At 40.9% G+C, this 24,029-nt stretch overlaps 1 protein-coding gene across 1 annotated transcript in view; it reads right to left on the reverse strand.

The window, feature by feature from the left end:
• RUFY2 (RUN and FYVE domain containing 2) overlaps nt 1-24,029 on the reverse strand; it is a 44,104-nt gene that overhangs the window by 19,671 nt on the left and 404 nt on the right. The window contains exons 2-12 of the mRNA XM_084845413.1: nt 20,030-20,203; nt 19,222-19,339; nt 14,969-15,070; nt 13,549-13,672; nt 10,278-10,339; nt 8,105-8,170; nt 6,668-6,737; nt 5,684-5,785; nt 3,346-3,462; nt 3,074-3,241; nt 2,271-2,368 (exon numbers count right to left, since the gene is read on the reverse strand). Coding sequence (XP_084701539.1) covers nt 2,271-2,368; nt 3,074-3,241; nt 3,346-3,462; nt 5,684-5,785; nt 6,668-6,737; nt 8,105-8,170; nt 10,278-10,339; nt 13,549-13,672; nt 14,969-15,070; nt 19,222-19,339; nt 20,030-20,203 — 1,201 coding nt within the window. The remainder of the gene's footprint in view (nt 1-2,270; nt 2,369-3,073; nt 3,242-3,345; nt 3,463-5,683; nt 5,786-6,667; nt 6,738-8,104; nt 8,171-10,277; nt 10,340-13,548; nt 13,673-14,968; nt 15,071-19,221; nt 19,340-20,029; nt 20,204-24,029) is intronic.

The following is a 24,029-nucleotide window of genomic DNA, read 5'->3' on the forward strand; positions in this document are numbered from 1 at the left end:
GAATTGAAAAGAAAAACAATGGCAAGACATGTCAACAGCCACATGATGAGGCTATGGATGTTAACATACTTTTTTTTACAATTCAGGAAATTATCGCTGCATGTAAACTATTGCTTTCACATACTTCTGTAAATGTTATGCAATAAGTGCACTACAAATAATGTTGTGTTTATACATTTAATTGATACCAAATTTTAATCTTTTAGTATATATTGCCTCAACTCAGAGCGTTACCTTAGACACACCTAGGGTCTTATGCACAACATGGAAGACATTTGCCCTCTTTTCTTGAAACAAATTACAGCAGTATCACAAACTACTTTTGAACTTCTCCTCAGTTTCAAATGCAAACTGCTGTTCAAAACATAGTTTTTAAAAAGCCAACTGCCTGTTGAGGACATGGAGCTAGGACATGAGTTCTCTGTCCTAGCTCCATGTACTCTAGCCTACGTACCCAGTTTAAATGGAAGAACATTTCCAAGTGATTTTTCTCCAAGAGAAGGCCTCCGTCACCAGAGAATCCTAAACATCTGCACATGCCAAGAACCTAACTAGATGAGACAGCAGAAAATCTGATCAGATCTCCTGCATTTTTTGGTAAGCTTTAAAGCAGCCATGGAGGTGGGAGGAAAGAGACTGGGCCAGGGTCATGGCATTGCAGGGTGTGTGTGTGTGTGTGTGTGTGTGTGTGAGAAAGATTCCATTACACACCATTTCTCTACATTCCCGCAAGTAATATTTTCCCTGTGGGGCAAATAGCTCTGAGAGGGTTAATTCAGGAAAACAGCATGAGGCAAAGGATTAAAAATAATTCCTCCAAAGCCACAGCCTGAACCCCAATACCATCATCAACAGTACTCAAATTATAGGGGGTTCAGAGGTAGCTGGGCTCTAACCATACCGCCTTACTTTTTGTGACAGCTACTGTCAGAAGGCTCCTGAGGGCACTATCTGCCTAAAATTGGTGGTGGAGGGGAGGGCTTGAGAATTTAATTAAGGGAATCCTGACCTTTCTCCCCCATAATTTGAACACTCCTCCTTGGCTAATTTTAAGAGAAGATCCAATCACATATCTTCCACTATCTCATCTAATTCGGCATTTGGCTTCAAGTACACGACTGAGTAATCCCTAAGCATAAAATTTAGTTTGGTCAATTGGGTCTTTGCAGAATAGAAGTAATATGCAAAAACAAAAAAAACAAAGGGAAAACAGAATTCTGGAATGGCTAAGCAAGGAGTCACACAGTCACAGGAAATAATGGGTTAGATTGAGATTTATGCACGTGCAATGGGACTGGCAGAAATGGCCTTCTCTGCCCCCTCCTCCCCATAGCAATCTCTCCAACCCCCCCCCCCCCGCCCATGAAATGGGTCAGGGTAGATTGTGCTGAATGGGGTAGGATGTGGTGCAGGGGGCTAATAATCCTTGAAAATTGGGTGGATTTCAGGTATCCCCTTCCCCTTCAGCCCACCCCACCACAGCCTACTCCATTCAGCAGGGTCCTCCAACCCTCTCAGGTAGCATTTTCAGGGAGCTGGAGAGGCTGCCATGTGGAGGAAGGAGTAGGGAAGTCTGCTTCTGCCAGTTGCATTGCACATTCCTAAAGCCAGATCCAATCCAATGCAATCAATGTATATGGAAGTAGAAAAGTCTGAATTACTTATTTACTCTCCATTTGTACAAAACATGTATTTAAAGCATTGAAAAGTCAGAGGCAAAATACAGTTTTATCCTTCTTCAAAATGAAGTCATATTTCAGTGGCAACTACATGGTATCAGCCAGCCTTACATGCATGAGTTGGAATGAGCCAAAGCAAGACTCAGACTCACTTGCTCCCCTGTTCCCTGTCCTCCACTTGTGCAGCCAGGAAGAAGACTTCAGTAGTGTTAAGTTTCACTTTCACAGAATCTCATGTTGTCATTACATATGAACTACAGACTGGTTTGGAACAAACTCTGGGCAGTTTCAAAACAAGCCAACTTCAAACCATGGCTTATGAAGCTAACTCATTAAACTAACCAGAAGTTGTTTTCCCCAAATAAGCCATGACCTCTGGTTTGTACACAATGACAAGCTGCAATTCTATGGAACTAAACACTGCCAAAGTCCAGTTCCCAGCTGCATGAGAGAGGCTCATTCTCGCTTGGGTTCACTCCAGCTTCTGCATATACTGTTAAACCAGGGTTTAGTGTTGCATGTGAAAGCAGCCAATCTAGCAAGTGAAAGAAAGAAGAAAGGGGTGGGTGAGGATAAAACAAGATGCTGTACCTTTGCTCTAATTGCTTCATAGTTGCCGTAATCTGACTGGTTTTATCCTCCAGTCGGCCAATTATTTCGTTCTTCTCTTTCATGGCATCATCTGATACCTATTATTAAAGAGATTAATATCTTATATTAGAACACTAAAACTGAGTAATAACAGCTAAGTAATAATGTCTACAACTTTCATGTGTAGCCTTTGTTTCTTCCTTTCCTCTCCCCTCAACACTGCTCTCTCTTGTCCAATTTCAGGTAGTAAACTTTCTGCCGTAACTCTTACCATACAACTGTGCCATATACTGCTGCCAGTACAACACTAGTAGGAACTTTCTTTCAGTTTAGCCCTAGTAAACACATCAATCTCCAGCAGGAGGAAGCCAAGGAAAAAAACAACAGTATCATTTTTTAAATTCCCCCTTTCCTATTCCCCCCCCCACCAAGAAGACTGCTAAAAGAACAAATGGAATCTTAAAAGAAATGTGGCAGTATGTCAACAGTTTAGGGCTAGAACCACTCCACTGCCATACTTTGTAGCTTACAAGACATGAACAAACTGGAATGATGGAAGCTTTTCCCCTTGATGAGGTCATTAACTTGGTCTGTCCACAGCTTCCATATTACAATGGTATCTTTGCTCCCATGCAGAGAAAAGAGTTGTAAGAACAACTGTCAGTAGTTGACATTCAAAGCTACAGTTCTTAAAACAGGAGGAGAAACTCGCTAGGGAAAAAAACAGGCACTGCTCTAAAATTAGAGCGACATGTATAATGTGCTTCACTTTCAAGTTACAAATAATGAAGTATTATTTTTACCTGCAGCTTTTGGTACATTTCTACATTTATTGCTTTGACTTCCTCCAACTGTTGCCGCAGACTTATAAGGGTATCTTGTTTTTCATGTATATCTTTCTCCAACAGCTTCATTGCAAGTTCTATCTCATGCTTCATACCAACTTGGACCATCAGTTCATTCTCTATATCCTACAAAATATACGCACACACGAATTCCCAGATATTAAACACTCAAAGCAGGACTTGGAAAGCAGTGTGATACAACACTTACGGCATAGCCAATATACACTCACTTGTCTTAACTGTGATTCTTCTCGAAGCTGTCTATGTGCTTCATTGTACATTTCATCCAGGCTTTGTCTGGAGTGTTTGTATGTCTGAAGTTCTGCTTCAGAATCCACTTTGTTCACCTATGAAGAAAATAAGTAAGCACCTTATACTTAAATCACTGAGGCTTGTCCCTAGAGAGGTAGACACAAATGCTCCAGACAATGAGAAAACCTCCCTGACTTTTTCCCAGTGCTTGTCTTGATAGGGGAAGAAAGGCAAGGGTGCTATAGAATCCCAGCCCTCTGAATCAGTGAAACAAAACAGACTATATATGTCTCATCTCTTGCATCTTGCATTGACAAGTGAGCTCTGAGGACCAGCACTCTCCAAAAACCTCTCCTCACATAGTCTTACTCTCATCATCTGTTTTGTGCTGATTGTTCCCAGGACAACAGAGAAGAGCAAGTGTGCCAGACAAATCCTCCATCTTTGATTTGTCTTAGTTACTCCTGGGGAGAAGAAACTCAACCAGTTGCTTTGTTGATATAAACAGACTCACTCCACCTTAGTTATATCCATTTAAAGCTTCTTTAAAGGATCAGAGATAGCAGACATTTTAACTGATTATTTCCACCAATTCATTTGTCTCTGTTCAATCTACCTACTCCAGTGTTTCCCAAACTAATTTGGGAACACTTTCGGGCATGAAATATATTGACAGAGCTCATAAATGCTGGTCTGGGTCTTGAATACCCCTAGGATAAGGAAGGGCTAGGGACACTTTGGAGCAAAACAGAGGAAATTAAGCCTATTTTCATACCAGAAAACTGCTGCATGTAATGCTCAAAAGTATGTCAGATTTTTGAGTTTAAAAGATTGTGGGGGTGGGATGGTCTATATTTTAGAAAGAACAATTAATACAGAGGGCAGGATGAGGGAAAATTATCTGAATTAACAAAATTATTTGACCTTCTGATAGGATGATGGTTAGCAACCCTAAGTATACAAATTTAAAAACTAAGTACACAACCATCACAAAATATCAATGAAATAGTTGAAAGAAGGATGGTTAGTGTCCTTCCTGTGTACAAAAGTAGGGAGGACAATTTTGTTTAAAGTAGGACTGTCCTTCCTTAAAGCTTAAAAACATTTTTATGAAAAATAAACACAAAGCAAAATATGGAAATATATTTTTATTTTTTGTGGCTTTATAAATTTGTTCTTATTAAAGAAAACTACATGAAAATAAAAATAAGTAACAAAAAATCTCAGTCAATTAATTCATAGAACTTAGAGCCCCAAAATTAATTTATAGAGCCCAGAGCTGCACCCTGCCTCAATAGTTAATTTCTAGAGTATAGAGCTGAACTCAGGCCTTAAAAATGAATGTACAGAGCCTAGAGCTGCACCAAGTTGTAAAAAAAATAAACTGAAAAACCTTCCTGCCTTCTGGCTAATGCTGCTGTCTGCTCAGGGTCTGGAAGGATTCAAGTTGGCTGCCAGGCTTGAAAGCTGCCCCCACCTCCCCCTTCTCTCTCTCTCTCTCTCTCTCTCTCACACACACACACACACACACACACCAGAAACAAAACTTAAACACACAAACACACACACACACACACACACAGACTCTGCTCAACTGCCTGCTGCTGCTGCTACCCACAGAACAGACCAAGGCTTGGCTCCAGACTCTGCTCTCTGTGGGCTCGTTCACATGTAATGGTGGCAAATCATGAGTTAAATAACCCATGATTTGCTGCAGTGCATGCCACTGCCATTTTGCATATGCAACCTCTAATCAGACCTAGACAGTATGGGCTGTTTCACACAATCAAATAAGCCACTGTGGTGTGCGCGGGCAGCTATTTTGAATAATCAAGCCGTGGCTGCAGCTTGTCATGTCATCCAAACACAGGCAGCAGGGCTTGTGCGAGGGTTAAATAACCCTTGCATAACTCACAGCCTGTTCTATGGTGGGGTGTGGTGATCATGAGAACTGGGTCAATGGGTTAAATATGGGTTAGACAACCCACAGTTTATTTTACAACAAATTATAGGTTAACTGCGGACTGTTTTGTTTGGTCCTAATAAAGTTATTGTCTCATTGTGGATTTGGGGGGGTGGATGGGTTATAGACCAACACAGCTACCTTTGGTTTTTATATGCATCGCAATAATTTGCCAGACAATATATATTCACAAATGATTTTCTAAAAAGTTTATCATGGAACTTATTAGCCCTGTATACCAAGATTCTTACAATACTTATATAAAATTCTATCTAATTTGAAAATTTGATATGCAAGCCATGAACCTAAGCTTATTAACACTATTCAAACGACAAGAAATTCAACTCTTATACCTCTAGATGATGCTGCGTTTTCATTAAAATGAGTGTGTTTTCACTTCTTAAGTGATGGTTTTCTTCTTGAAGTTTAATGATGTTGTTTTTTGCTATTGCTAACTAAGAAAGAGGTAGAACAAAACAAAAAGAAAATGCAAACACATTCAGGTGAACAGTAGGAAAACAAAATTATTGTGAAGCATATAGACAGAACAGATAGTCCTAGTTTCCTGGGAAAGCGTTTTGGTTCTTCTTATATGTTTAAAACAAAAAGGCTTATCCCTTAAAAATAATATGCTAGGAAAACTAGGCTATGGGGAAAATTAAAAATGAACGATCTTAGATTCTAATAACATTAATTCCTTTTTCCCCCTGCTGTTTCTCCAATGAGCACAATTCTGCCCCTATGAGGTAGGTTAGGAAGAGATAATGACTTGTCCAAGGTCACCCGATGTGAGTTTCATGGCTGAGCAGGGATTTGAACCCAGGTTTCCAAGGTCTGACATTCTAACCTCTATATTGCACCAACTCAGCAAACGAGATTCAGCATAAGGCATCATCAACTAAGGCTGATGATATAAAAGCGTACAGTCTAGCAAGCACTGCTGCTTCATAATTTCAAAGGGCTTGTAGGCACTCCAGCACCAAGCTCACCCACACTTAAAATGAAATATGTTCTCAGAGAAGTGCACACACTGATGCACAGCTAGATCTATCATCTATCAAATGACAGAGCTGTCATATATAATTTAAGGTCTATGATTTGTCAAAATCTGTATGCTTAGTTAACTGGATCAGGATTCTATTTAGCCCACCACAGCTGACTGGAGAGCAGAATATGTGGGGCAGCGTCACTTCAGCACAGATTTCATGCTCACCAGACACTCTGTAATCCACGATGCACCACGGGAAGGGAGCTGCATATATTGGCCCATATGAAACAAAAATGCCCCAACCACCACTAATTTCAGCATAAAGTTATACATTGCTAAAAGACAGTACCTCTTCAATCAGTTTAGTGTTTGACTTCTCTAGGGAATCAACGCGTGTATGGAGGCTGCTGACTGTGCTACTGAAAACAATAAAGAGACCCTAATTAAAAATTACATCCCAAAACTTACAAGTGCAAGGAGTAGTACCCTATTTACAAAACATACTGCCACAGATAAATGTAGGTGGGCACCCCGACCGACACCACACTCCCTCAGGAAGATACATTGCATTAGTTTAATTTTCTGTTTGCAGTCAGCATCTTTTCCCTTCACTATTGGAGCTAACGTTGCTCTCACGCTAAGGCCCATTATGTAACTGTCACCTTTCATTTTCCCCTCCCTCTTTCATGATCAAGAGAACTGTAACTTTTGCTGCTGTTCTTTAGTGAAGTTAATAAAAATTTGTTTCTCTTGATGCAATCAATTGTTTAGACTCCCGGCATCACCTCACGTTGATGGCTACAGCTGCCTTTTCCCATAACTTAGTAACAAGCCCATTTCTTTCTAAGAAGGAATACTACAGGTGCAATGCTATGCATATTTACATGCAGAAAGTCTACAATTCCCAGCATGCCCCAGTCAGCATGACTGGCTGGGGCATGCTGGGACCCGTAGGACTCTTTTCTGCCTAAACATGCATAGGATTGTGCCCTAAAAGTTTTAATAATAAACCTCTGGTATCCAACATGTATTGAACTGTTTGTTGAATACAGTTCTCTTTGCACCCCAATCCTACACGTTTACTCAAAAGTAAGTCCCACCAAATTAAATGGGACTAGCATAGTGCAACATTTTTCAATTTTTGCAGGAAATATCAGTGCTACATTCATGCTTTCCACAAGGAAGACATATAGTATGAAACTACAATATGCATGAACAGCATGTTTTAACAGCTATGTACACATGGTCCAGTAAATATATACGGGTGTTTAAAGAAGTATATTTGCACGTTTTACTTCCACATTTTACAGAGTTCCTATGGAAAACACCAGTGTAATACAGGTATTTCCCACAACAATTGTTTCCTGTGGTGTTGGCCCTGCTCCCAAATAAATATGTTTAGGATTGAAGCCTTTGTTTCCCTGGTAAAGAACAGTAAGTATGACAGCATTAAACCTCAATCAATATATAAAAGGGGTTTTATCATGCTAACTTGAATTTGATCAGACAGATGGCATAACAATTCCCTCTTAGTTTGCCCACGTTTAAAAGAGTAACAGCACTTTAATGGACAAATCCCTTGAAACATTGTCACTTCCAAAAGCCCCACCAACTTCAACATCTCTATCTACTAGTTATAAGATACAATCATTAAATGGAGACAAGCACAACTACAAGGATTTAAATGCCTGCAATGGTACAAGAAAAGGCATCTTTTTACCAGAAGAATTACCTTTTAAACAGATGGTGCCTCTACATATTAACACATGCCTCTACATATACTTACTTCAGCTGCCGGTTAAGTTCTTCAACATAATTCTTTTGATCCAATATAGCAGCAATATGGTCATTTCTAAAGAGTTGGAAATTTATTTAATTAGACATTAATCTGAGCCTTAAAAGTGCCATATGTGGGCAGAACTGTTTTACATTAAGACAGCGATTTTAAATTCTATTATCGAATAGTACAGGGGTAGGTAACATGGTGTCCTCCAGATGTTTTTGACCACAACTTACCATTGGCCCTGCTGGTTGGGGCTGATGGGAGTTGTATTCCAAAACATCTGGACAGCACCAGGCTGCCTACTCCTGGTATATTAAGTACCCCAACTTAATAACTATTGTGCATAGTTTATAATAGCCTTCCCCACTCTGGTGCCCTCCTGGCCAGTTGTCAGGACTGCTGTCAGATGTAGTCCAAAACATCTGCAGGGCACCGTTTTGGGGAAGGCTGGCTTAAAAAAACTCTTTGGGTGTAGGATATCCCATCTTAGAACTGCAGGGGGAACTGAAAACGACCGCTCCTTTTCAACACTGTATCTCTAGGAAACGGGGGAGTCCTTTACATAAAGTTTAACATGGATTCCTCCTAATAAATCATCCAGTCTGGTGACCATCAGGCAGCACCATCACAGGGAGAGAGATGAAGGCAGTAATTGGTGTATGAATAGTACAACAAGACCTTAAGTGTTGGCCCTAACGCAGAGGGGCAGCGGGGAGAGAAACTGTTCCATTTGCTCTCCGCTTTGGGCAGCAAAGTATCTTTGGTACTCTGCATACTTACATGAGAGAAAGTACCATTTAATTCTATGGGACTTTCTTCTGCATAAAGACGTATAGGATTGAACTGTCAGACTTGTATTTCTCCTCTGTTGCTAGCTTATCATGCAACTTGCATTGATCTTTTCTGTTATTATTTTCAAATATTTTATTTAACCACTGAAGTCCATACAACCTAAATCATAAACTATATATGAGGGAGAAGGCAAAATAAATAAGGGAAGGGGGGTCAGAAAGAAGTGGGGAGCTGACCTAAGATTTCTTAGATTTGAATTACAATGAATTCAGTCCACATTAAGTTTGTGCAAGCTTCAGTAAAGGAGGTCGAAAAGTTCATATGATTGTCCTCTCAGCAGGCCTACTCAAAACAAGGCAACTTGCTTTGCACTGCTCTTTTTACCACCCACTGTCTTCTGCCCTTGGAAAGCATGGCAGCAAAATGTACACCTCCTTTATAAAGCATTCAATGTACTGGTTTATTTTTGTAGTTCAGTCGTTCAGTCGTGTCCGACTCTTCGTGACCTCATGGACCATAGCATGCCAGGCCTTCCTGTCCTGCGCTCTCTCCTGGAGCGTGCTCAAGTTCATATTCATTGCATCAGTGATGCTATCTAGCCATTTCATCCTCTGCCGTCCCCTTCTCCTTTTGCCTTCAGTCTTTCCCAGCATCAGGGTCTTTTCCAGAGTTTCCTCTTCGCATTAGGTGGCCAAAATATTTGAGCTTCAGCTTCAGTATCTGTCCTTCCAATGAGCACTCAGGGTTGATTTCCTTTAGGATTGACTGATTGGACCTCCTTGCAGTCCAGGGGACTCGTTAAGAGTCTTCTCCAGCACCACAGTTCGAAAGCATCAATTCTTCGGCGCTCAGCCTTCCTTATAGTCCAGCTCTCACAGCCATACATTACTACTGGGAAAACCATAGCTTTGATTAGACGGACCTTTGTTGGCAAGGTGATGTCTCTGCTTCTTACTATGCTGTCTAGGTTTGCCATAGCTTTCCTCCCAAGGAGCAAGCGTCTTTTAATTTCATGGCTACAGTCACCGTCTGCGGTGATCTTGGAGCCCAAGAAAATAAAATCTGTCACAGCTTCCATTTCTTCCCCTTCTATATGCCAGGAAGTGATGGGGCCAGATGCCATGATCTTAGTTTTTTTAATGTTGAGTTTCAAACCAGCTTTTGCACTCTCCTCTTTCACCCTCAACAAGAGGCTCAACAAGGCAGTGATCCATGAAGGGGACTGGTTTATTAGAAGTGTTAAAACAGGTTGGATCCAAAGGTTCCCTTCCTCCGACCGAAGGAGTATTCTGTCCGAGAAAGAGAATCTCTGGAATCCCAATGTGTTCAATTTTTCAGCAATTTAATTCAACATGTTAAACCTCAAGGTTCACAGAAAACACACCTTTCTTTGCTTTCAGTATCATCTTCATTCTTTAAATACATCGAGAAATCAATCACACCAACCTAAGAAGAAAGAGATTTATCCATATTTTGCAAAAAAACACACACCAAACAAATGAAAGCTAGGGTGTAATTTTCACTCCATTGATGTTAATGGCAATTTAGTCACCAAGTTCAACTGAGTGAGAAATTCCACATTATACATATTAGCCATCCATGTTATTCATGTCTTAGTACATAGGCAACTACAACATGATCCAATATTGACACTTTTCTACTGTTACACACACAGTAAAGGGGAATTAAAACATAATATCTTATATAAGAATAGGGCAGTGTAAGGCTCATTACTAGAGATCTACCAGATCAATTTTGCTCATTTTTTTTAAACTGAAGCTTGTGAACTGGCCCAAAGTCACTCTAACCTCTCTAGTTTTGTCCTGAAATGCAAGTTGGTAACACCTTGATTTACTTTTTTTGCTCTATGTGTCTAAGCCTAAAGAACAGTTCTCTGTCATTTGAAAACTTGCATCTAGGCTTTTAAGGACAGGAAGCACTTGCTCTGTGTTTCTCCTTCTGTGGGCTAAAACAAATTTTAAGGCTGTGTTGAATGCTGTTTATGTGGGAATGAGCACAAGGGTTTATGAGAACTGTAAGAGCAATAATCTCACTGAAAATGTATTATATACTACTAACGGAAATCCTATGTCACCAAGTAGTCTGAGAATGATTGGATAAAAATATGCTTGCCCATTTCCCTTGCAACTGGAGCAACTTTACACTTTTAAAATAAATGTACTACAAATGAACCGGCAAAGGTGAAAACAAAAAAATGTTCTTTTTAAAAAGATCGTTTACCATTTCTTGAAGTTTGAGGTCAAAAACAGGTGATGTCAGATTTTTCTCTCTCTTCTCTCTCTGGTGTCCTTTCAGCTCTTTCTCCTTCTCTAAACATCACCTACTGACTTTTCTTCAGCCCCTTTCCCAACATTCTGTGCCTGTCCTTTCATTGGCCTAGCACTCAGAATTCACAGGGGTAAGCATTATTACACGTGCATACACACGCTGTGTCACATTTCACATTACATGCACAATGTGAGGCATATGCATTAACCTCCCCTTTGCCTCATCCCTCTCCCTTCTCCCTTCCTGAGCTCGAGCGTTGAACTTTTTGTCACAACAGACTTTTATTTCCTATGAAAACATGCAGTTAGGGGCAACTTAAACATAATATATGGAGAAGAATATGTGAAAAAGTTACATAAGAATGCAAAAATTATCAGAATGCAAAATATATTTAGATTTTGCTGGAACTGTCCTTGAGTTGCAGCAAGCGCGTTTGTACGGCTTTTCTGTGAGTAATAAATGTCAGCTACTTGTCACTGGTAGCGTGCATTTTACAAGTCTTCATTCAACATCGTATCATTTGTGCATGGATATAGTATTTACCTAGCATTTGCTCCTTCCCCAATTTCACTTGTTTGCTTTTGACTGCAGAAACTACTCTCCAAGATTCCCTAGGAAAAGTGGGAAAGGCATCATCTCTTACTCACTGAAGCAATGGCTTCCATGAGAGCTGGCTCTACAGACCCTACAAGGAAAGGCAAGGCGGCACATGGAACCACATCAGGAAGCAGCCTCTGCAGAGGCCTCTGTGGGACCAGGTTCTCTCTCCATCTCTTAATGCCTCAGTTGCCCATTCCACACTTTGAAAGCCATGTTTCAATAACCCCTTTAAGATATGGAACACTAGCCAAGATACATTCCCTCTTCCCAGCAGTAAAACACAGATCTACACATTAAAAAGATTGGGGGGGGGGAATGCATAGTAGCACAGCTGTGCCCCCAAGCCCTCTCGCATTAATATACTTTGGGCCCATTCACACGTCACATTAACCCATGGTGGCTTATAAGCTATGCACGGTAGTTTATTTTGCAAGTAGCCTACTGTGCCCCGACAGACAATCTGACAAATAAGCTACCCAGGGTAGTTTATTCCCCCCCGCTCCGCCCCTCCTCCCGCTGCAGTCCTCCTGCCCGCCTGGCCAGGCAGGTATCCCAGCTCCCTTTGCAGATTTTCAGGCCTTTGCTGGGTCCCCTTGCTCCTCCCATGTGCAACAGAGAGGGGGTGGGGGGCTCTAGCTCCTTGAACGTTTGCAGAAATAGAACAAAAATTAATATACAAGTCCCCCATATGGGGGGCCGCTACATGCACTACTGGATAAATGCAGTACTTGCATTTTCATGGAAAAGCGAGTATCCATGTGAAACCGCTTGGGAACCACACCAAGGAGCAGAGGGACACCTGATCTGGAGTTGGAGACACAGCTGAATGTGGCAGGAAAACAAGTTTGCTCAGAGATCGCTCGAGAGGAGCAGAGTGGTGGCAGTGTTTTTGGCCGAGCGGCTGTGTAAGCAATCTCTGCAACCCACGCTGGCACAAGAGATAACACACTAACTCACCATAGGTAAAATAACACTTGCTGCAGACCATGGGTTCCCAGGGCAGCTTATTTGGGGGAAATAACCCATCGTGGGTGGGAAAAGACCTCACAGATGACACACTAGACCACCATGGGTTTATTTATTTATTTGATTTATCAGCCGACCATCTGGCCAGCTACCTGGCCACTCTAGGCGGAGTACAATACTAATAACAAATTTACATAATCAACTGAACAACAACAAAAACATAACAAAACAAAACAACACTGCTCTAAAAAACCCTAACCCACCCCAAATGCCCGCCTGAACAGCCAGGTTTTTAAAGCCCGGCAGAAGCTCATAAAAACTATTGTGGTTTATTTAACTCATCGTAGGTTAACGTGTTGTCGAAACCCAGTCTTTGAAAACTGAACATATTGGGACTATTTTTATTCTTGGGGGACTTGCAGCATAATCACACAATGGGGAAAAAATACAGCCGTGGTGTACTTTGCAGGATTTTGTAGCCAAACCGAAAGTTTTCTGATCCATAAGTTCCCGTGAACTCCACCAATATACTTCTCTAGAAGCAAAGCTTTACGGATAAGCACTTTTTATGTTTTCATTGTGCTTCAAAGAAAGTAAGTTTGTTTCATTTAGGGAAGAACTAGTCATCTGTTTAAATAGATTGATACAAACAAGGAAGTGATTCTTGCCTTTTAAGGGTTTTTAGTATTCCGCAGTTGAGTCTGTTCAGTTCGGTCTTATCCTTATCATCCTTACTATTTTATTCTAAAAGACTTAGATTTTAAGGCTAAGTATCAGATCATAATTTCATATCCACTTACTTGTGAATCCAAATCTTCTCCTTTTACACACAGGTTTGCATCTATTACATTTAAACCAACGAGCAACCCAACAATAACTGCTCCTTCTTCTTCCATCATCAGTGCATGATATTCATAAAATTCACTGTAAAATGCATTTTAAATACTTCATAAGACATTTAACACACTTGAAATCATTTTTAAATTGTCACTTGATCCTGTAACTAACCTTATTTTCAAGTCTCTTAAAGACTGACTTACAGTGCAATCCTATGCATGTCTGCTTAGGCATAAGCCCTATTGAGTTCAATGAGCCTTATTCCCAGATAAATGTGAATAGGACTGCAGCCTTAATCACCCATACCCCCAAGGGGCCCCAAAACCGGACCCATCATAGCTAACTATAGAATGTGGCCACTTAAAAAGAATAGTTGTAACAAAGTTGGTTACAATAATTTCTACAAAGATTTCCCCATGAAATAATCAAGCCTCTTATTTTTAAAGGGTGCAAGCTAGCCAAAGTTAAGAATTTTAAAGCCTATTTATTTCCACAACAGATTTCAGCATATACAGCTTAACACTGTTTAACTATCTGGATTATATTCAAAGTCTCTAACACTGATGGTTATCGAGAAAAGCCTGAAGCTTAATGTTTAAACACTGCATAGGTGACGGGGTGAGGGGTAGTTACTCAAGTAGTATTTTACTCAGTACAGATGCCACACACATACACCATAGCTTCTCTTGCTCTGCCACCCCAGTGATCAGTGCACCTAAACCTCCCAGGTTGTATCCAATGTGATGGAAAAAGTACAAGAGATGCTGGTGTTCTATAAGTATTCGCATGTTCCACTCGTGGCTGCACAAGCAGAACAACTAGAACAAGCAATACCAAGCAAAATGAAGCTGTTGTGAGCTGTGGAACGACTTGCACAAGCAGAATCAAAGTACTGGATTTGACACTTGCATAAGGATGAAAATGGGGTTTCCACAAGTGGTAGAAGCTTTGCACTGGCAGAATTATACCACTGGATGTAACCCCATCTAGCATAGAAAGTTCCAAATTAACCCCCCCCCCATGTCAAACAACAAGTTCCAAATTAAAAGTTGCACTGTTGCATTTTGCATTGCTTATACTAATGTCAAACTCTGTTCTATATGTGATTTAGTTGTAAGCTTGTTTATGCTATTGACTAGATGTGAATCAATAACTTGGTTTAAGTAACAAAAGAAAATGAAGTGTTCAGATCTTCTGCTGCATAGGCAACTTTTTTTAATTTAATGAAGACAAGAAAAAAATATCTCTCTGAGTTCAAGTTATATCTTTACTGTCTTATTTCTAAGCACTGATTAGAATGGCATGCGATCCGGGTGTACACTTCTGGTAGCAGTTACAGCACTGACCTTAATTTTTCTCATAAAAATTTGGAAAGGCACTCACCCAAGGAGATCCTTCCGGAAAATGAGACATCGTAGATAGTCAGCCATCTTTTTTTGCATAAGTGCCAATCGTAACCAAGCCCGAGCACGTCCTAATGAAGTTCTGATAAAAGAAGGGAATAGCTCAGGAAACAGCCACACATTAGCTAGACATATTATTTTAATGGCAGCCAGCAGGTTTTGATGAAGAAACACAGTCACCTTAACTTTCCATTTGGACAATGTCCTTCAATAAGTCAAGACAAAACCGGCTATAGTTTAGATAAGACAATTCCAATTGTTTTTAGCTGACATTTGGAAAGGCTGTTAAGACACAAAAGAGGAGAAATGCTGCCATGTATTTATCTTGGGCAAATATTTAGAAATATGGAGCCTGACAAGTAGAAGCTGGACTCTCTACATTCAGCCTTTGGAGAATTCCCAACCCAAAGACCCTGCATTTTACTTCTACCCAAGAACTAAAATATGAAACTACAGGAAACTACTACTTTTCATGCAAAGCTTGTGAAAATGTCAACAAAATAATCCCAGATGTTAAAAGGTATTGCTGCTTTACTAAGAGCAATGGTGAAAATATAAGTAACATGAATACTGAAGAACCTAAAAATACAGTTATCCAGTACAATTATCCAATAAGCATTTACCTGACCTTTTACAGCTATCAAAAATTCATACTTCTATATACAACATCCTAGCCTTGTAAAGCATTGGGCACATTCACACAATCATGGGGGGGGGGGTTGTTACCAAAACCATGCTGCGGGAAGGGAACCTATGACAAGCCCCCCTGACACACAATCACAGAACCGCGGTGGGCAGTGTGGTTCCCTTACCTCTCCTCTACCCATGGTCCTGCCACTGTCCTCCCGCTGGGGCAGCCACATATGCCAGCAGTCACTGCGGCAGGAATGGGGTCATGCCGGCTGCTCCTGCCACCACTTGGTGATTGTGACCATAGAGATCTCTATGGTCACCTGTATTTATCCACGGAGAGCCCAGCAGACGACACGATAAGCCACCCCTTGGCTCCAAACCCACTCTGCAGAGTGTGGGCTCTGACAGTGGGTACTTTAGCAATTATGGGCAGGGAAAACACTCCCCATATGACACCCTAAGCCATGGTGGGTCACATTTGGGAGTGACCCACAGTGGGTTAGCATGTCGTCTGAACCCAGCCATGATGTTTGAGAGTCCTCATACACTCCTTGCCATCTTGAAAATGGGTGTGGGGGTCAAGCATGATGTTTAACATAACATATAGAATTACACCCTGAATCTGAACACCAAATTTAATTCCAATGATCAAGGCAGATCACACTGTATTTTATTTTGCAATTTCCTCCCCGTTTGAAATTGGGTGTGGGGTTAATTTTATTTATTTATTACATTTATGTACCATCCAATAACTGAAACTCTATAGGTGGTTCACAAAATAAGCTAGTATCTGAATTTGAAAGACAGAATCATGGCCTGAGAGTCTGTGCCAAATTTCATTCCAATATCTCAATGTTCAGCCTCAATCACAATGTAATGTACATTACAAATACACAAACAAACAAACCCAGAAAAGAATGTCAAATGTATCTAAGGTTCCATTTCACTTGGACAATAAATAGCATTTCTTTCCAACTGAAATTGCAGTTGCCTTAGCCCTAGTTATGAGCCATACTCCTTTGAAGAACTACAACTAATCAATGAACTACCTCATTCAGCACAATCTCAGTATAATCATACACAATTAAGTAAATTTCAGTAGTTTGGCTCTGATGTGCTAGTTGCCTCCGAGCCTTATGTAAGTTCATTTTGATGGCCTCAAACTTGATATCCAAGAACTAACTGGGTCCAGGACTCAGGATACAACATTACACAGTTACAAAGGAAGACTGCCCTATAATAATTGACCTTGTCATTTACTGAGCTTTAGCTTAAGTTTATTTAACAAAAGCTTTTATTTCATTCACTCTGATCTCCCCAGGGCTCTTTCTGATAGAGGAATTTGAAAAAAGAATGCTGGAGATATAATGGCTCACATGAGACTCTGGTACATATGATATGGTGCATATGATATGAAAATGCCCTGCTACTGAATCATTTCAAAAAGATCCCACTGATAAGAGCTAATTCTAGTCTTAAAGCCGAATCTCTCATTTTTAAAAAATATTTAAACACACACACACACACACACACACACTGCTTTTTTGCCAAAGCAATCAAGGTGGTTAATATTTTATAATAACAGCTTACAATCCAAGAGACATGATACAAAAAGAAAAAGAAACGGGGGAAGGGTCCCACAGGGGAGAGAAAAACAAGAAAATTTAGGTACCAACTCTTTATGGGCAAAATCCAACAGTCAAACAGGACTTTCTCCTCCTCTCTTCCCCCTTCACCCCCCCCAATACTCTGGAACAGATTTTGAGGGTGCACAGCGGGGAGGGGGAATCACTCCCCTCTCCTTTCTATTGATGGAAGCTGTTCCATCAACAGGACGCTACTTGATGTAATCCACTGAAATTACATAATGACCAGGAAAAATGGTCTCTGCAGGAGATAGTTCTAGGGATGGAAAATCCAGACAGCAGTTGATCCCAGCCTCGTTGATACAGGGGGCTTTGTTTTCTCACCAATCACTCTGAGGCAGCCAGATGGAAATGGCTGCTGTTTGAGACAATTCTGGGAGAAGGAGCCAAAAGGCAGTTGGTGTTAACCAAGCTGACTTAGGTTGCAATCCTATGCACGCTTTCCTGAGCAGAACCCTACTGAACACAGCGGGATTTACTTCCAAGTATCACCTTATTTTGGGATACATCTTTTGTTCTATATTATTTCATTTATTTTATTTTATTTATTTCATTTCTATATCACCCAATAGCCGAAGCTCTCTGGGCGGTTCACAAAAATTAAAACCAAACAACACACAATAAAACAATTTAAAATATATAGAAAATTAAAACCACAATAAAACAATACAACCACAATAAAACCTAGCAGCAGTGCAGGAGTTTAAAATACAAATTTAAAACAGCAAAGCTAAAAATTTAGAAAGCTAAAATGCTAAACTAAGGAGCTCATTCCAGAGCCGGGGTGCCACAGCAGAAAAAATTTCCCCAAACCTGTTGAGTATCACTTGAAGCAAAGTGTATTATCATACAATTCTGGAAATTACATTCTGTGCTTAGAAGTGAAAACAGGATTGAAGTCTTATCCATTAAAGAACATATATATTATACTAATAATTATAGGAAGGATAAATCAGAGAAATTCAATCCAATTTGACTGCCTTTTCTAGAACTGTTATCTGACTGAATTTTAATCTTCTAGTGTGAACTTAACTATGCACAAAAGGTACCTCCCCTGCCCCTTCCCTTTCTCCCCACTAATGTTTTCTCATCATTTAAAAACTTTCTTTATTCTTTTCATACCTGAACATAATTCACTAAGGAATGTTGATGGGATAGGGAAATCAAGGGAATAAGTCTTCATAAATCAGGAAATATGAAAACTTGTATTTTCTTGACTCTGTACTATTGAAATCTTTGTAAATCTATTCAATACAATAAAATATTAACAAAAATCAGCAGTACGTTTTATAGGAACTAATGATAATAAATGTTGTATGATGTAAGAAAAAAATAACATTGTCTGAATACTTTAAGTTCTCATAGGGTATTTAGATAACCGTAGAGACACTTGCAAATACATTATACATTTACAAACTAAGCAAGAAAAGGTCAAAGTTCACTACTGTGCTCCTATCAGCTGCCTGTGATAACAGCTTTTCAATGTCAGACTTCCTCTTCAGTCATGGTTCTTGGAAAGGGCCATGACGCAGAGATAGAACACAGTCTTTGCATGTAGGACCTCGGTTCAATCCCTAGCATCTCCAGGAAGGGTGGGAAAAGACTTTGGCCTGAAATCCTGGGGAGCCACTGCCAGTCAGTGCGGACAGTACTGAGATAGATGGTCTGCCTTGGGAGAACTCCTTGTTCCTTACAAAAGGCAGCAAAGAGCCCACTCTCTCTTTTCACATAACTTTCTGGGCTCAAAAGCTAGGGTAGTAATATTATTGCACTTGCACAGTATCCTAGGAGTTTAGGAAGGCAAACAGAAATGTTAATGTTAATTCTTAAAGTTGGATCCCTGTTCCTTCAGATCCCATGGTCTACATAAGCAAAGCAAGGGAGCCAGGGAGGCATTTAAATAAGTTACATACAGTTTGTATTTTTAAAAATCCTTATTAGCAATGCAACTTACTTGAGACCAGGTAAGTCTCTAACACTAGCAGCGATTTCCTCAGCTTCTGGATACAACTTCTCCACAAGCTCCAGAGGGCCCCAGATTGTTTTATTGTAACTTAGAAAAGATTTTTTTACTAGAAAGAGGAAAATACAATATTTTGACATTTGTTTTATTTTCTCAGAGCATTTAATACAGTTGTTTATCTAGATAACTGAGTATGTTAAAAGTTATTTATAGATATTTACCGGAAAGCCGTATTAAGAGTACAAGGAACATTTGTAAAGATGTTCAATATTTTACACTTACACAGCCTCAACAAATTTAGTCTGGTATACCAGTCATTCTCCAAAACCACTGCAACTAATAATGAAACTAATGTTGTGAGGCGCTCCATGTGACAAAGGATGCCAAAATAAGAAAAAACAAAGGAGCAAGTCAAGATTACATCCCAGGTAGTCAACACAAAAGGGAAGCAGCAGGCGCATAAGAGCCAATGCCATGAATGGAACTTCAAGGAAGTAAAAACCTCTTGCAAAAAGTAGGGGGTTTCAATTGCCCTCATCAGTACTAATGAACTCAAGCAGTCCCTTGGATTGACTAGGGTGAGGGAAACCTACAGTGTACTTTCTGGACCAATGAAGCTGAACATGGGCTGGCTGACATATAAAGTTCTATACCGTGACTCTATATAATGCCCAGACTTGCCTCACAGTGCAAAACAAAATGGCTAATCTAAGTTGGCACTCTCACACTACAAGCCAAAATAAAATATTGAGATGCTTTGATAAGAAGAAAATAAACTAAAAAACCATGCTATTTGTACCTTTAAGGCCATGTTTCAGGCAGTGCTCCATGACAACAAAGAACTGTTGCAGAGGTGGATAGTCAGAATCAAGAGTTCGGCCAAAGCTCAGAGCCGATTCAATGAGTCCCTTGATACTCAATTTAGCCATATTCAATAAATTTGCTCGTTCAACAGCTGTGGGGTCTTTCACAGCTTAAAAACAAAAAAAGATATATATTTAAATATGAACAGAAACATTCAGTTAATTGAAATTATGCTTTATTGATCAAAGAACAACAATCTTGTCCAAATATACAGTCACAAATGGAAGGAAAAAAACCAACTACAATGAAAGCATCATGCTAAGAAACATAGGATGTGCTTATATGGAGCTTCTGTTCTGCAGGAATAAGATATATTCATAGCCCTGCAGCACTGGCAGATGTCCTGTTCTAAATCAGTGCTTGGAACATCTAGCACTGCTTGGCATTCTCCAAGGTGGATCTCCACTAGGTATTTGCTAGGTTTTTTGCATCCTCTTTGTGTGGGAGCCATCAATACTATTCATGGCATTCTCAAAGTGTGGTCACATAATAGATCTGTGAAGTAATAGCATAATACTTTCAAACTATTTAAGACAGCCTGTCATTTTGCTTTCTATTTTTTAACATTGCAATGTACTGAACTGATTATTGCAGCGAACTAACCACAATGTCCTGGTTCACACGTCACAATGAACCAGAATTTGTTGTTTGCAATAATGTGCAAACTATAGCTTCCAACTCTGGCTTGTCAGGGGAGAGACAAGCTAGAATTCCTGGTTCGCACTTATCCCACTTGCAGTGGAAGCAAATGGGCAGTATGCAGCAGAACACTCCTGTGTTCACAGTAACTCATTTTTAAAAAATGGTTTGTTGCGACATGCGAGCCAGACCAATGACTCTGCAAACCAACATTCATGTCCGTAAAGCTTACTTTTCCCAAACAGTTTACTTTCCACTTGTATATTTAATTCTTTGAGTTAATTTATTGCTCAGTCCTCTACTTTGCAATATCATTCTATAGTACTTTATACTATACTTAGGTTGTAACTACTTTTAGGCCGCAATCTTATGCATAGGATTGCCCCTAAATTATTTTGTCACGTCTATATGATTCAACCATCGCTTTGTTCAATGTCTGTTCCATACAGTAAATAATATGCTAAACTCAGCTGTTTGTGGCACCTTGTGGCAAGCTTTTGCGGTACAGAATTATCAAGCAGAATTCTGGACTACCCAAAACCTTGCTACCTACTAAGACAGATGCTAGAATAAAAGATACCATCAGAACAATTTTGGATCTTATCTATTTCTCCTTGGGACCAACCTGGTAACCACTTATAGCATGACAATCCAGGAGGCTGAAGTTAATAACTTTTTTGGATTCTTGTTGATAAAAACAATCAACATTACTAAAGGGCTGATCCTTTTCAAGGAGTATGTTTCATAAATGCTGCCTAATGACATTTTATTGATTGGGTTGTTTGCTTACTTTTCCTCAATAATATTACAGTATTATATGCATGAAAACTGGATGTGAGTTTTCAAATCATACACTTCTTCAGACTAAGGTGCTTAGCAGCCTTAACAGAGTTACTACTATGAATGTAGAGAGACCGACCTTAAGAGTTACTCTCCTTTCTGTTTGGATGTATGCCAGTGCTAAAGTGTATTTGTTAGCTTTTCATGGTTACGTATTTGCAGAAGATAAAGCTACCCTATGCACCATCATGATAAATCAATATAGTATAAACTACAACTTCAGTGAGATTATTGCTCTTACAGTTCCCATAAACCCGTGTGCTCATTCCCACACAAACAGCATTCAACACAGCCTTAACATTTGTGTTGGCCCACAGGAGAAACACAGAGCAAGTGCTTCTTGCCCTTAAAAGCCTAGATGCAAGCTTTCAGGTAACAGAGAATTGTTCTTCAGGCTTAGAGCAAAAAAAGCAAATCAAGGTGTTACCAGCTGCTGCCTTTCGGAACGAAGCTAGAAAGGCTAGAGTGACTTTGGGCCAGTCTGCACATAATGCCAATTCGTAAGTTACTTAACCCATGAATTGGCAGGGATGAGCATTAGCGTGTGGCATGTTGCCTCCTGTGTGCCCACCACTTCTGCTTTAAATCAACAATTGGCCAGGTTATAGGTTGTGAGCATGATGTGTGAACCCAGAGCACTGGGTTGTTTGGGGCCTAAACATCCCAGTGGTTAAACCAACAACAAACCATGGGTTAATTTTTATGCGGCAATTTTAGAAAAATAATTTGCGACATAATGAATGAAATACATGGGAAAGTTGGGGGCAGGATGAGAGACCTGGTGCTGATCACTACAATCACAAGTGTTCTCTTCTAATCCAAATGGCCATCAGCAGGCAGAGAAAGGGTTTAAATCCCCCAATTTACTTGCCAGTTTTCTGCTCCTGGTCGCTTTCAATGGCAGTGACTTTTCTTGATCTAAATGGGCCATCAGGATATGTGTAGTTTGCAAGGCATTATCTTTCACCCTCAGCTTTCCATCTTTAATGCCTTATAGCAGCCTTCTCCGACCTGGTACCCTCAAGATGCTTCAGACTACAACTTCCATCATCCCCCCAAGCCAACATGGCCAATAGTCAGGAATGCTGGAAGTTGTGGTACAAAACATCTTGAGGACACCAAGTTGGGGAAGGCTGCCTTACAGAGTTGTAGGTATTACTAAGATAATGTAGGTGAAGCTCTTCAAACATTTAAAGGCACTATGTAAATGCTAAGAATTATCAAATACCAGGCAAATGAAAGCACTACGTTTAACAAAGGAGTATCAAGGCTGGGACTTAAGAAGTAAAAAATGAATTCTAGGAGAGAAGTGAATAAGCACATTTCTAGACTGATGATTTTGAAAGGATCAGATGTGCCTGCTCTAGCATGCCCAACATTCACACAAGGACCATGTTGACGCCTGTGGTGAACACTGCTTGTCCAAGTAACAAACTGGGGTCTAGCAGGCTCAGATAGCCAGTCCAAAAAGAGTAACTGTAGCACAAAAAAAATGCGGTACTTGTGCTTCCTTTGAGTACCTTCTCCCTCACACTCACACCACAGTATTAGAGCTGTGATCATAAGCACTATATTACCTGGAAGTAAGACCTTTTGAAAACAGTTTTCAACTCAGCTGCTATCGGGCCATGATTAGCTACACCAAAGATCACAAAGGGGGGGGGTTCAGACGAACTCCTCACTTGCGTGTTTAAAGCACGCGAGGGCCCCACGGAGGCTAGCCATGCCCCCTCCCGCGCGCGCGCTCTGACCATGTCCCACATCCCCTCCCCAGCCGCGCGTTCAGTAAGCATGAGAAGGGGCCCTGAGGCGTCCTCCACGCGAGGTGGGATCCTGATTAGATCGAAATCCCTCCCGCACCCACGTGGGCGAGCTCTATGCGCCTCCGCCGGTACACGCGAAGGGCTCCCTCTCCTGGCGCGCCTAAGACCCCTTAGAACACGTGCTCCGTTCCTAATAACATAAATATTTGTCTCCTGGAGCCATGAAGCAGCACTTCTTACGGCCCGCGCGCTGCTGAGCGTCAGCGGCCTCCCGTTCCCGACAGGTGCGGCGATAAATCTCGGCCTCATACAGGTTTTCATTCAAGGGCGCTGCTCCTTCGTGAGCGCCAATTCCAGAGCCGTGAAAAATCCGTGTGAGAATGGGCCGCACCGAGAGGCGTCCCGGGCGGCGACCCCTATAACTGAAGCGCGAATAACGTCGTTGCTCGGCCAGCCCGAAGCCATTTTACGGCCAACCCGCTCCTCCTTCGGCATACCCAGGGCAATTAACAGCTCTTGGGCCCCGCGGAGGAACGGGGGCTACCCAGAAGCCTGATGGGGATGGAGGCGATGAATGGGGCTGTAGGGGGACGAGGGACACCTTTTCGAGGCGGCCTCCGTGACTAATGATTCCCCCTCCCACCGAGGTGCCGCCAGCGCAGGGGAAGCACCGGGGTGGCTGGCTGGGAGTGT

This window comes from Heloderma suspectum, chromosome 3, assembly GCF_057233095.1.
Source record: "Heloderma suspectum isolate Gila_16-S chromosome 3, 16-S_ref, whole genome shotgun sequence".
In the NCBI taxonomy this organism is placed as follows: domain Eukaryota; kingdom Metazoa; phylum Chordata; class Lepidosauria; order Squamata; family Helodermatidae; genus Heloderma; species Heloderma suspectum.